Raw genomic sequence first — 12,235 nt, 5'->3', positions numbered from 1 at the left:
TACTATACATACATTTGATGAAAGATAAGAGATGTAGTTGTTTTAACCATGGAAGTTGAACAATGTCACAGTAAACATGACTGTGATTATAGAAAGCATACCAACAACTCAAATGTACACCACAAACATTTCATCATCACTACTGAATCCTGGCAAGACACAAAAGAAAATCCAGGTCTGACAAGTTAACAATCAGGCTGTAAGTCATCACCAAGACCAAAATGGATCTCAGTTGGCTTTGACTCTCTTTGGTCCACAGTGGTGAGTGTACTTACCACATGTATGAGAGGAGGAGGAAAGCAGGGGCAGTGACAGCCACCTGCAGCCACCGCCAATCCCTGATGAAGATGGCAAACACTCCTGTCATGGCTTCTCCCAGAGCAAAGGGAACCTCAATCATGATGCCGACAAAGGTGCGCCACTTGGCACCAATGAACTCAACGGCTAGAAAGAAGAGTCATGAAATTCCCAATTTGCAACAAGTAAATTATATATGGATGTCCGACGCTACTACTTTTCTCAGCAAAACTAAAGTTTCATGTAAAATTGAAAATATCATTGTATCATATGTTATATTCTAATACTAAGCACATTTTGAGCAATGAACAGTAAAATGACTGTGATCACTATCTTCCTTGACATCTATGTAAGTGAAAAAAATCTTTGCGAAAAATGTCAGACTAATCTTTACAACTCCCTATTCAGTGAAAAGAGTTAAACAGCATTGCTGACTTATGTACAATAAGGAATTACTGTATCGTAAAGAACTAATTCTTCCCTCACGTAAAAAAAAATAATTATTGCCTGTATAACCTGATATTCATTAATATACAATGAGTATCACTACAACTAATGAAATGCAGAAGCAAAATCACATTACTATAACTATAATAAGTGAACTGCTATTTTCTGCTTGAGGCTGTAGTAACTACAAGCCTGGGAACCCAAGACACGTGGCTGGTAAAGGCGTGGGGCCAAGGAGATTAAATATCTGACCTCCCAGCATGGGGCTGTAATCCACCACACACCGAAGCTTCAAAGGGGCAAGTCTTAAGTCCACTAGGGAGCAGAGAGCAGGGAGCGAGGCCACCACTGTACACTCACCAAGCACAAAAGTGACCTGGAAGAGACCCACGCCCCCAGCTCCAGTCAGTAGACGCATGACGAGGAACATGGTGTAGTTAGGGGACACAGCACTGAGCACACCACCGCCCCCCAGCAGCAACACGGACACCAAAATGCCCATCTTTCTTCCAAAACGGTCAGCCAAGTCTCCAATGGTGATGGCGCCCAGCAGCATACCCAACATGTACATAGACCCAGCCAGGGGCCTCAGCCAGTCAGAATCACACACTAAATCAAACTGAAATGAAAATGACACAATTATGATTCCTGGAAATAGAAATTGGTACTAACGTGAATCTCATCTGGCAAAATTACAGTTTATCCAAAAACTGAATTGATTCGACAGAGGATAAAAGTGTCATTGAATATGTTACCAGCGGCAAGTCATACTGTTCATTTAAGTAAGGTGAAAAAAAAGAGAAAAGTATTAAGTGTATTTATTGCTTATTCATTCTGTATTTTCATGATTCAACCAACTTCATTATGTTCCCAGAATATATATGTATAATGTGTGTGTGTGTGTGTGTGTGTGTGTTAACAGGCAATTCCTCTGCCGACGAAGTCTTGACACTCACCTCGGTCACGGTGGTGGAGGTGAAGAGGGAAGTGTCGTACACCCATTCGCTGCAGGACGTCTCGGTGTCGTTGCTGAAGTATTCCTCCTCGCACTCGGTAATGTTGGCCTCGGAGCGCTGGTACACCTTGCACTGTTGGTTCTCCGGGATGGCCCACTGCACGAAACTCTCATTGAAGGAGGTGTCATTGCCGTCGCAGGATGGCACTACGCACCTGCAGGATAGGGTTGATTGATTGACTGTCTGTTTGAGATAGGGCGCCGCGACAAGATCATAATGCGAGATAACATATAGTAAAATACTGACTTAGGTTATGATAATGAATAGTAATAAAGTGCTGATGCAATAAGAGAGAGAGAGAGAGAGAGAGAGAGAGAGAGAGAGAGAGAGAGAGAGAGAGAGAGAGAAGCAACGATAAAAATAAATGCTGCGTCAAGAAATCCTCCACGCGAATGTACACACACACACACACACACACACACACACACACACACACACACACACAAGGAAAAAAAAAAACGCAGGCAGCCATTCAAGACTGCCGTGATGACGAAACTCCATCTTGCATCCCTAACCTCACCTACCTTGCCTCATACACCCCTTGGTAAACCACAACAACAACAACAACAACAATAACGACAACAACAACAATAATAATGATAATAATAATAATAATAATAATAATAATAATAATAATAATGGGAAATGTTTGTTCCCTTCAATTATTTACAATACCGTCGTAATTTCTACCACAAGAAGACAACTACTACCCAAGTCCAACTCTGGCTTCCCTTAGTCTCTCTTAACACACACACACACACACACACACACACACACACACAGAGAGAGAGAATGCAATTCAAATGAGCATTGCTTCATGATCGGAGAGAGAGAGAGAGAGAGAGAGAGAGAGAGAGAGAGAGAGAGAGAGAGAGAGAGAGAGGCTGGTCGATATCATTTCCACTTATCTATGATGACCTTGATCTGTCCACATGTCTATTCCTGTTTCTATCAGTATTCCTGTTGGTAATGTGTTATTCATTATCTATATTGCAACAGGCTCAAGTCTTCTGTGCAGTCAGGACGCACATAAATCGTCGGCTCTTTCACTGCATTATGACATTTCCATACCCTGATTTTTACGTTTATATATATATATATATATATATATATATATATATATATATATATATATATATATATATATATATATATATATATATATATATATATATATATATATATATATATATATATATATATATATATATATATATATATATATATATATATATATATATATATATATATATATATATATATATATATATATATATATATATATATATATATATATATATATATATATATATATATATATATATATATATATATATATATATATATATATATATTTTATATATATATATATATATATATATATATATATATATATATATATATATATATATATATATATATATATATATATATATATATATATATATATATATATATATATATATATATATATATATATATATATATATATATATATATATATATATATATATATATATATATATATATATATATATATATATATATATATATATATATATATATATATATATATATATATATATATATATATATATATATATATATATATATATATATATATATATATATAAAATTTCTTTTTTTTTTTTTTTACTATCGTTTATTTTCTTTTATCTTGCATGAGTCTAAATTACTTCCTTTAATTTTACGTGTCCATGAATTATGTGTTTACCTGTGCATTACTATGTTGTCAGAAGTGAAGTGTGTTTATGGTTTCCCTGTGGGTGAGACATATCATTATCATTGTTACGGCTGTTGGTGCCTTTGTTGTTATTGTTGACGTGGTGACAATATGCAGCTTCCGTCACCTCAAAATTAACCACTGCTATTGTTTGGATAGGAATATAAGTGGGAAAGTACAGCATGGTACAATGATAGTACCACTGTACCCACTGCTCACACACACACACACACGCGCGCGTGCGCGTGCGCGGCGAGGCAAATGGGCGAGCCTTTTAATGTGTAGTCCTTGTTCACCTAGCAGTAAGTAGGTATGGGATATGACCCGAGGGGCCGTGAATTCCCTGTTCCGATGTGTGGTGTGTCAGTGGTCTCAGTTCTACCTAAAGATCGGTCACTATGAGCTCTGAGCTCTTTCCGGAGGGAACGGCTGGCTGGGTGGGTGACCAGCAGACGACCGTAGGTGAATCTCACACACACACACACACACACACACTTTCTCTTTATCTACAATGCAGCTTACCCGACTTCTTACATCTTACTTATGAATACATACTATTATTATCATTATTATCATCATCATTACTGTCATCTTAATCATAATCACCATGGCCACCCTCATTCTCTGAACTACTACTACTACTACTACTACTACTACTACTACTACTACATAAGCAAATGCACCAGCAACTTTATTCATTATTACTACAAAATTACTGCCTACCACAACAACAACAACAACAACAACAACAACAACAACTACAACAACTACTACTACTACTACCACCACCACCACCATCATCACCATGACTAACACGCCTAAAGCCAGGTACTTCTGATTACACGGTTGGGATTCCCCTTGCGTGCAGAGTGTAATACATGGAGAAGGACACCCGTGGGAAGCGATCTACAGGTGTGTCATGGCCTCTGCTTCAGGTAACACAGATAACCTCATCTATGACAATGCGTTTGTCTGCGTAGCGTGGCGGGAGGAGAAGGATGAGGAAGAAGAAAACGGAAGAAGAGGAGGAGGAGGAGGAGGAGGTCTAAATTATGGGGAAGAGTGAAATTAGCATAAGATGAGGAAGTGAAGGTAAATGGGAGGGATGGGATGAGGTAGAAGAATATTGTGGTGGGATATAATAGGAGGAAGAGGAGTGAGGAAACGGGAGAGAATGGGTACAGGTGGTAGGGAGATGGTGACGGGAGGGAAGAAGAGGGAGAGGACGGGAGGAAAATAAGTGGCATGAGGGAGGAAGAGGAGGGAAGCTGAGGGCAAGAGGAAGGAGATGAGAGAGAGAATTACGTGGGAGGAGGGAGATGGAGGTGAATGGAGGTGACAAGAAGATGCAAGAAGAAGGTGAACGGGAGGGAAATGGAAGGAAGAGGATACGGGAGGGAGGAAAGTGAGATGAAAAGGTGGAAGTTTTAGGGAGTGTGATGAGCGTTATTGTGTTAAGGGAATGTTGATGGTAGGATACGTGAAAGAATGAGAGGAAGGGACACCATGAAACAACACTACACACACACACACACACACACACACACACACACCGTCATCATAACAACACGCATGAGTGGACATCACAACAAGAGTCAATAACAACCTTGCGATCATTTCATTCCTTTCCCGCTGCTTCTCTTTGCTGGAAGACTCTCAACAAATATACCCCAGAGAGAGAGAGAGAGAGAGAGAGAGAGAGAGAGAGAGAGAGAGAGAGAGAGAGAGAGAGAGAGAGACTAATCCAGTTTCGCTATGACTGCAAGAGCCTGGTGGAAGTAGTGGAGTAGTGGAGACACGCTGACAGAGAGCATGAAAGTGAGGCCCCTTGGCAAGTAAGGTTTTCCCCGGCACAGACAAGTTATGAGAGGCCAGCCAGTGTAGAAACGAGTGAGTGTGGGTGAAATCAGGTTGGCAGGCAGTGCGCAGAGACCATGTTTCTATTGCTGCTGCTGCTCGGACGTAGGTAAGGACGAGAAAATTTTAAAGTTGTTTGAGATGAGAGGGTGAACTAACGTGGGAAGAGACGAAATCGAGAAGAGAGACGGAGAAAATGGAGAGAGAGAGAGAGAGAGAGAGAGAGAGAGAGAGAGAGAGAGAGAGAGAGAGAGAGAGAGAGAGAGAGAGAGAGGTGAACGAGAGGAGAGAGCGATGAAAAAATTAAATGGTACTAGACTTGTGTGGGTGAACAAATGTAGAGAACAAAGAGATGCTTGTGATGCAAAGGTGAACGAAAGGAAGAGGCAATGGAGTCGAAAAGAAACGAAGGGAAAATGGAGATGCGAGATGCGAAGGTGAAAAAACGTAGGAAAAGACGAAATTGAGATGAAAAGAGGAGGAAACGGAGAGAAAGCGAGAGATGCAAAGATAAAACGAACAGAGGAAGAGCCGGAATCGAGAAGAAAGAACGAAGATATAATAAAAAGAGGCGAGAGATGCGAAGGAGGAAAAACGGAGTCAAAAATAAAGGATGAAGAGATAAGGAAAAGAGGAGAACTGGGAAGGAGGACGAACAGGTAAGATAAGTAATCGAGAGGAGAGGAGGAAGACAGAATGAGGAAAGAGCGAAATGACGTGAGAAAAGGAAAAAAAAAAATGAAAAGTGAGACGAGGAAAGTGAAAAACGACGAAGAAAGGACGAAGAAAAAACTCATAACGAACAGAGAAAAGTAGAGAAGGAGACAAGGTTCTAATAAGGACGCAAGATAATGAAGAAAGACGGAAGGAGAAAGAGAAGCGATGAAGAAGATAAAGGAAGGGCTTAAAGAAGGAAAGAAGGAACAGACAAGGAAGTACCAGAGAAGGACAAAAATAAAAAAAAAGAAAAAAATGAGAAACACTGAATAAGAAGGAAAAGAAAGAGAAAGGAAAGACATTGAGAAGAAGAAGAGGCGATAAAGAAGGAAAGGGAGTGAGGAAATAAAGCGATGGAGGAGAAGGAGGAGGAGGAGGAGGAGGAAAAGAGAAGGTAAAAAAAAAAAAAAGTTACTAAATCAAAGAGAGAGAGAGAGAGAGAGAGAGAGAGAGAGAGAGAGAGAGAGAGAGAGAGAGAGAGAGAGAGAGAGAGAGAGAGAGGACGGTGAGGTTGAAAGTAACTGCGTGAAGTCCTTGGCGATGCAGCTCTCACCCACAAAACACTTCCTCATACACCCAATTCACCTTGCTAGACTAAAGAAAATACCGAGCTGAGAGAGAGAGAGAGAGAGAGAGAGAGAGAGAGAGAGAGAGAGAGAGAGAGAGAGAGCGTTGTAATTAAGTGGAAAGTTCGTATACTTAAGCACTTCGGCGACTTATCTCACCGACTTTTAACAGGCTCCAGTGGAAGGCAGGCACTCTGAAGGTTGCCGTCATGAATTCTAGGATGGTTTAAGTTTATTTCGTCTTCTGCATCACCAATGGGAAAAACACCTATGGGAATTTTTCAGTCTCCTTCGCATTTAAATATTTTGGGAGCCACAAGGATTTAAAATAGAGACTAACGTTGAGACTTCAGTTCTCTTGAAGAAACAAATAATGAAACTAGGAAAATAAACTTATCTCGTCACTCAATGTTTTTCCTTACACCTCCTTCCTCCATACAGACCTTTTTTTTTATGTAGGAGGGACACTGGGCCGAAAAAAAAAAAAACCCACTGAGATGCCAGGAAATTAAAGCAATAGGACGGTAGTTTGAGGGATTAGAACGGTCACCCTTTTTAGGAACAGGCTGAATGTAGGCAAACTTCAAGCAAGAAGGAAAGGAGATGTTGACAGACAGAGCTGAAAGAGTTTGACTAACGACAGAAAGACAATTATGAGAACCCGACCAATCATCTCAGAAGTTTAGCACCGATTCTGCACCACCAATGGGTAACGCACCTATGAGAACCAGAGTGATCACCTGAATTACCTTTGCATTTAGATCTTTTGAGAGCCAAGTGTTTAGAATACAGACGAACTATAAAAAAAAAAAAAAAGATACATATGAGAACCTAACTAATCACCTTAGTTACCATTGTATTTAGGTTTTATGAAAGAAAAGAGGGATTAAAATACAGACTACATCTCTCTATACACTTATTCACAGTGTTGTATATTAATAAACATTTAACACACCCAATACTTAATCTCAAATTATCTATACGCGTTACTAATGTATCTCACCATGCTTCTTCAATATTGTAGTCATTATGTACGTTATTATGTTGTATTTTGCAGCTGCAGAGAGTAAGTATCAATGTAATCTCTCATAAAAACGCCCGTTCTTGACACATTTCTTGATTTGTACTTGAAAGACTAACCTCAGGAAAATTAAGGTAAGAAAAACAGTGATTAAGAGAGAGAGAGAGAGAGAGAGAGAGAGAGAGAGAGAGAGAGAGAGAGAGAGAGAGAGAGAGAGAGAGAGAGAGAGAGATTGAATGTTTTCACAAATTATTGCAGGTTTGTGAATAATAGTATAGTCACGATGCGTAAAATATAGATCACCATAAAGAATTAAATGATAAAGATAATAATAAGGATACAGACGAAAGATGAGTAAATATTGTGAAGGAAAATAAGAATGATGGAACATGACAGAGAGAACATCCCTATCAGTTCCTTGTTTTCTTTCCTTTTTTTTGTTTAGTGAGTTGTTCAAAACACAATCTATACTTAAGTCTTTGTGTATCAAGTTTAAATGTCTTTCGTTCCTCTTGAGTGACAAAACACAGTGAAGCTAAGATCTCTCTCTCTCTCTCTCTCTCTCTCTCTCTCTCTCTCTCTCTCTCTCTCTCTCTCTCTCTCTCTCTCTCTCTCTCTCTCTCTCTCTTCTTCTTCTTCTTCTTCTTCTTCTTCTTCTTCTTCTTCTTCTTCTTCTTCAATGTCTCCCTCCTTCTTCCTTCTTTCTCGTTTCCCTTTCATTCCCTCGTTCATTTCATTGTTTTCCTTCTCCCCAATCTCTCTTTTCTCCTTTCTTCCAGTTCCATTTCCGTTCTTCCCTCCTTTTGTCCCGTTTTCGGTCTTATTCTTACTTTCCTTTCCTTCTTCCTCTCTTTTCTTTCTATCTTACTTTCCTTTTTTTTCTTCCTTTAGTCCTTGTTCCTACGTTGTTACCTTCCTTTCCTCCTCCCTTTCCTTTTCTTTCTTTCTTTCTCTCATGTTTTTTTTCTTTCTTCCTCCCTTGTCTCTTTTCCTTTCTCCCACCTTACCTCTTATTCTTCCTTCCTTTCCTTTCTTTCTTCCCTCCTTTACTTCTTTTTCTTTCTTGTCCCATATCGTTCCTCCTTGCTTTTGTTCCTCTTTCTCATATTCCTCTTTTCTTCCCTTTCTTTCCTCCTTTCCTTCCCTTCATTCTTTCTTTTCCTCCTTCCTTTCTTTCTGTCCCTGTCTTCCATCCCTCCTTTCCTTCTTTTCCTCATTCCTTCCTTCCAGTCCTCCCTTCCTTCCTTCACGCCTCCCTCCTTCAGTCTCCCTTCCCTTCCATGTCTTCTTAAACACTTCACCCTTCCTTATTCACTTCTTCCTCCCCCTTATTCCTTCCTCACTCCTACTCCTGCTTCTTTTACCCCCCTTTCCTTCCTGCTGGTCCTGCTCCACTTCATCCTGCTGCGGCTTCAGTAGTGCAGTCCGCTTTAAACCGGTCCGGAGCGGGGGGCGAGGGCGGACGGTGGGTGGGATGTGAGAAAATCGATGATATACAGGAGGAGAGGAAGCAGGGTGGTGGTGGTGGTGGTTGTGGTAAAGGGTGATGGTGGTGGTGGTGGTGGTGGTGGTAATACATACATACATACATACACACGGGGGAGAATCTCATATCGTTTATACATAGGTACCGAATCGAAGCAATAAAGAGAGAGAGAGAGAGAGAGAGAGAGAGAGAGAGAGAGAGAGAGAGAGAGAGAGAGAGAGAGAGAGAGAGAGAGAGAGAGAGAGAGGGAGAATCTTACCCCATATGTTCCTCAGACATAAAATAACATTAAAATGAAGATGAAGAAGAAGAAGGAAGAAGAAGAAAGAAAAGGAGGAGGAGGAGGAAAAGAAGAACAAAAAAACAAAAAACAACAAGAACAAGAATAAGAAGAAAAAAAAAACAGTAGAAAGAAGAAAACCAACACTACAACAACCTCCTCCAACATATTCCACCACAACCACAACCACCACCACCACCAACAACAACAACAATGAACTATATAAACAAAACCAAACAACATGGTCTGCTTGCCCTCCTCTAGCACACCCAGAACTCAAAACTGGACACAAAGAACTTGAAGGCTTATGTTCGAACCCTCTCTGGGACCCAAGGCTATTTGAAGCTAGAGATTCTCCTGTCACAAACCATCAGTCAAGCAGGGAAAGAGAGAAGCGAGGAGGGAAACTGTCACCACGGGTCTCACAAGTCGACGGCCACGGCACAGCTCCGAGCTACGTCCTTGGATATTGTAGTTAATGGTGGTGGTAGTGGCAGTAGGAGTTGGTGTAGTAGTAGTAGTAGTAGTAGTAGTAGTGATAGTAAAAGTGGGAATTGTAATAGTAGCAGAAGCAGCAGTAGTAGTAGTAGTAGTAGTAGTAGTAGTAGTAGTAGTAGTAGTAAAACCACCATCACTATCACTATCACCATCACCACCACAACTACCACCACCACCATCACAACAACAACGACGATGACAACAATAATGATAAGGATGATAACATTAAATATATCTCAAGCAACACCGTAAAGAGAAATCTTATTAATAACTTATCTTAATTACTTTTTCTTCGGATAATAACAACATCAACAACAACAACAACAACACTATTTCAATTACTAGGACAAAAATGGCAATAGTTTAACTTTAACCTTTCAACATCTTACCAACACACACACACACACACACACACACACACACACACACACACACACACACACACACACACACACACACACACACACACGGCTTTTAATATCAGACAACTACAAGTTTCACTTTCACCTTGGCTGGTTGCCCATGGTGAAGGAGGTTCTCGGAGATACCTGCAGTGACCTCTACATATGGGGGACGTAAGGCAAGGACAGGACGTGCTGCGAGTGTCAATGGAATCCGGGACGGTCCTGTGCTTCCATGATTCTCCTTATGCTAGTTTTTCTGCCTCTCAAGATTGTATTTTTTCCTTTTTTTTTTTTTTTTCTTCTTGTGATCTTTTTTTTCGTTCTAGTTTTTCATGTATTTTATGGGTTTTTTTATGTTTTTGCGTTTTCATTCTTTCAGATTTTTACAGTTTTCTTTTTCTTTTTGATTTTTAAGTCCGTATTTTTTTTTTCAGATGTTTATAGGTTCTTTTTTTTTTCGGTTTCACTCTATTTTATTTTTTTGCTGATTTTTATCTATTTTTTTTTCGTTCTTATGATTCTTCTATCGATCTTTACCGATTCTTAGAGATTTTATTTTTCCGCTCTTAATATTCTTTTTTGTCATGATTTTCACCGAATTCATTAAACTTTTCTCCTCAAAATCTTTCATATTTTCATCGATTCTTTTTATTTTTTTTCATCGATTCTTTTTATTTTTTTATTTTCTCAAGGTTCTTTTATTTTTACAGATTCTTAATGATATTTATCCATTTTTCTGGTTCTCAGAATATTTTCAACAGTTTATTCCCTGCGCTGTGATGAAATGTATTACAACACGCCACTCCTCGCCACCTCGCCAGCATGCAGGCGTGGGACACTCCAGGTAACTGGCCAACGAACACTGACGGGAGGAAAGGTGAGGGATGCCTGGCGTCCATGCAGAGGAAAATGAGCAGATGTGTAATGCTGTTTAGATCTTGCCAGGTTTGTTGTGGGACATTACGTGGCCAGACAGTAGCTCAGTAAGTGTCCCATAAGAGTAAACGTAGCGTTCACAGAAGTATCTCAATGTTAGTGGTGATATGGGTGAAGAGCGACTGTTTACAGTGACAGAATGTCTGGCTCTTGATGGAGGAGAATGTACTACGTAAATGTGCGGCCTCACTTGCCCAAAACGTCTGTTCGTAACACGTGCCTGACTTTTTCCTCAGTCCTGGCCGTAGACTTGTTCTGTGCACCTGTGTGTCCTCGAGGCCCAAACACTGGCCAATATAGTAATGGTGGCAGATCTGGAACATGCCATATACGAGTACACTCGTCTGAACATGTCACTAACGTGACGGTAAATTCTCTATCGAGATAGTTTGAAAGGTTACAGACAGTTTCCATCAGGATTGGCATTACCCCAACCCCCCTCCAAAAAAAAGCCCAAGTTTTTTTTTTTTTTTTACATAATCAAAATTTAGTTGCATATCATACTGATAAATAGGGTTTATATATGTGCATATACATAAAGCATTCTCTGTCGGGACAGTTTGGAAAGGTTACAGACAGTTTCCATCAGGGCTGGCTGTTGACATGTCAGAGGAGGAGGATGTCTTACTGGCAGCGGCTGATACAGTAGTGATGTGTGGACGCCCTCGCCAATACTGGGTGCGTCCCTCGTTAAAGCTGGAAAGTGAATAATCTGGACGTCATGACACGTACATTATGAATCATGTGGACGTGTTCCCCACCACGGAGCGGCCTCATCAGAACATCTGGAGGCAAGTTCAAGGACTTGATCATCCAAACGAAAGACGTCGAATATGAAGGCGAACACCGGCCGTGGCAATATTTTCAGCATAGTTCAAAACATGTTTACACATTGTGCGGACAAGCGTTTACGTTAAAAACACAGCCGGAGTCATAGCAACAAAGGTAGTGACGAGGCTACGTGCT

General features: G+C 40.0%; 1 protein-coding gene across 8 annotated transcripts in view; it reads right to left on the bottom strand.

The window, feature by feature from the left end:
- The window catches only part of LOC135089573 (organic cation transporter protein-like), an 86,010-nt gene that overhangs the window by 14,479 nt on the left and 59,296 nt on the right, over nucleotides 1-12,235 (bottom strand). For 7 of the 8 annotated variants that reach the window (XM_063985314.1, XM_063985309.1, XM_063985307.1 and 4 more), the window contains 3 exons: nucleotides 1,701-1,914; nucleotides 1,105-1,363; nucleotides 276-444 (listed from right to left, as the gene is read on the bottom strand). In XM_063985314.1, the coding sequence (XP_063841384.1) occupies nucleotides 276-444; nucleotides 1,105-1,363; nucleotides 1,701-1,914 (642 nt within the window). Of the gene's footprint in view, nucleotides 1-275; nucleotides 445-1,104; nucleotides 1,364-1,700; nucleotides 1,915-10,436; nucleotides 10,706-12,235 lie in introns of those variants that run through there. The other variant, XM_063985313.1, reaches the window with a different exon arrangement.

Source organism: Scylla paramamosain, chromosome 33 (genome assembly GCF_035594125.1).
Source record: "Scylla paramamosain isolate STU-SP2022 chromosome 33, ASM3559412v1, whole genome shotgun sequence".
NCBI lineage: Eukaryota > Metazoa > Arthropoda > Malacostraca > Decapoda > Portunidae > Scylla > Scylla paramamosain.
Note: the sequence above shows the minus strand (reverse complement) of the source record. Positions and strands in the feature narration are given on the sequence as shown.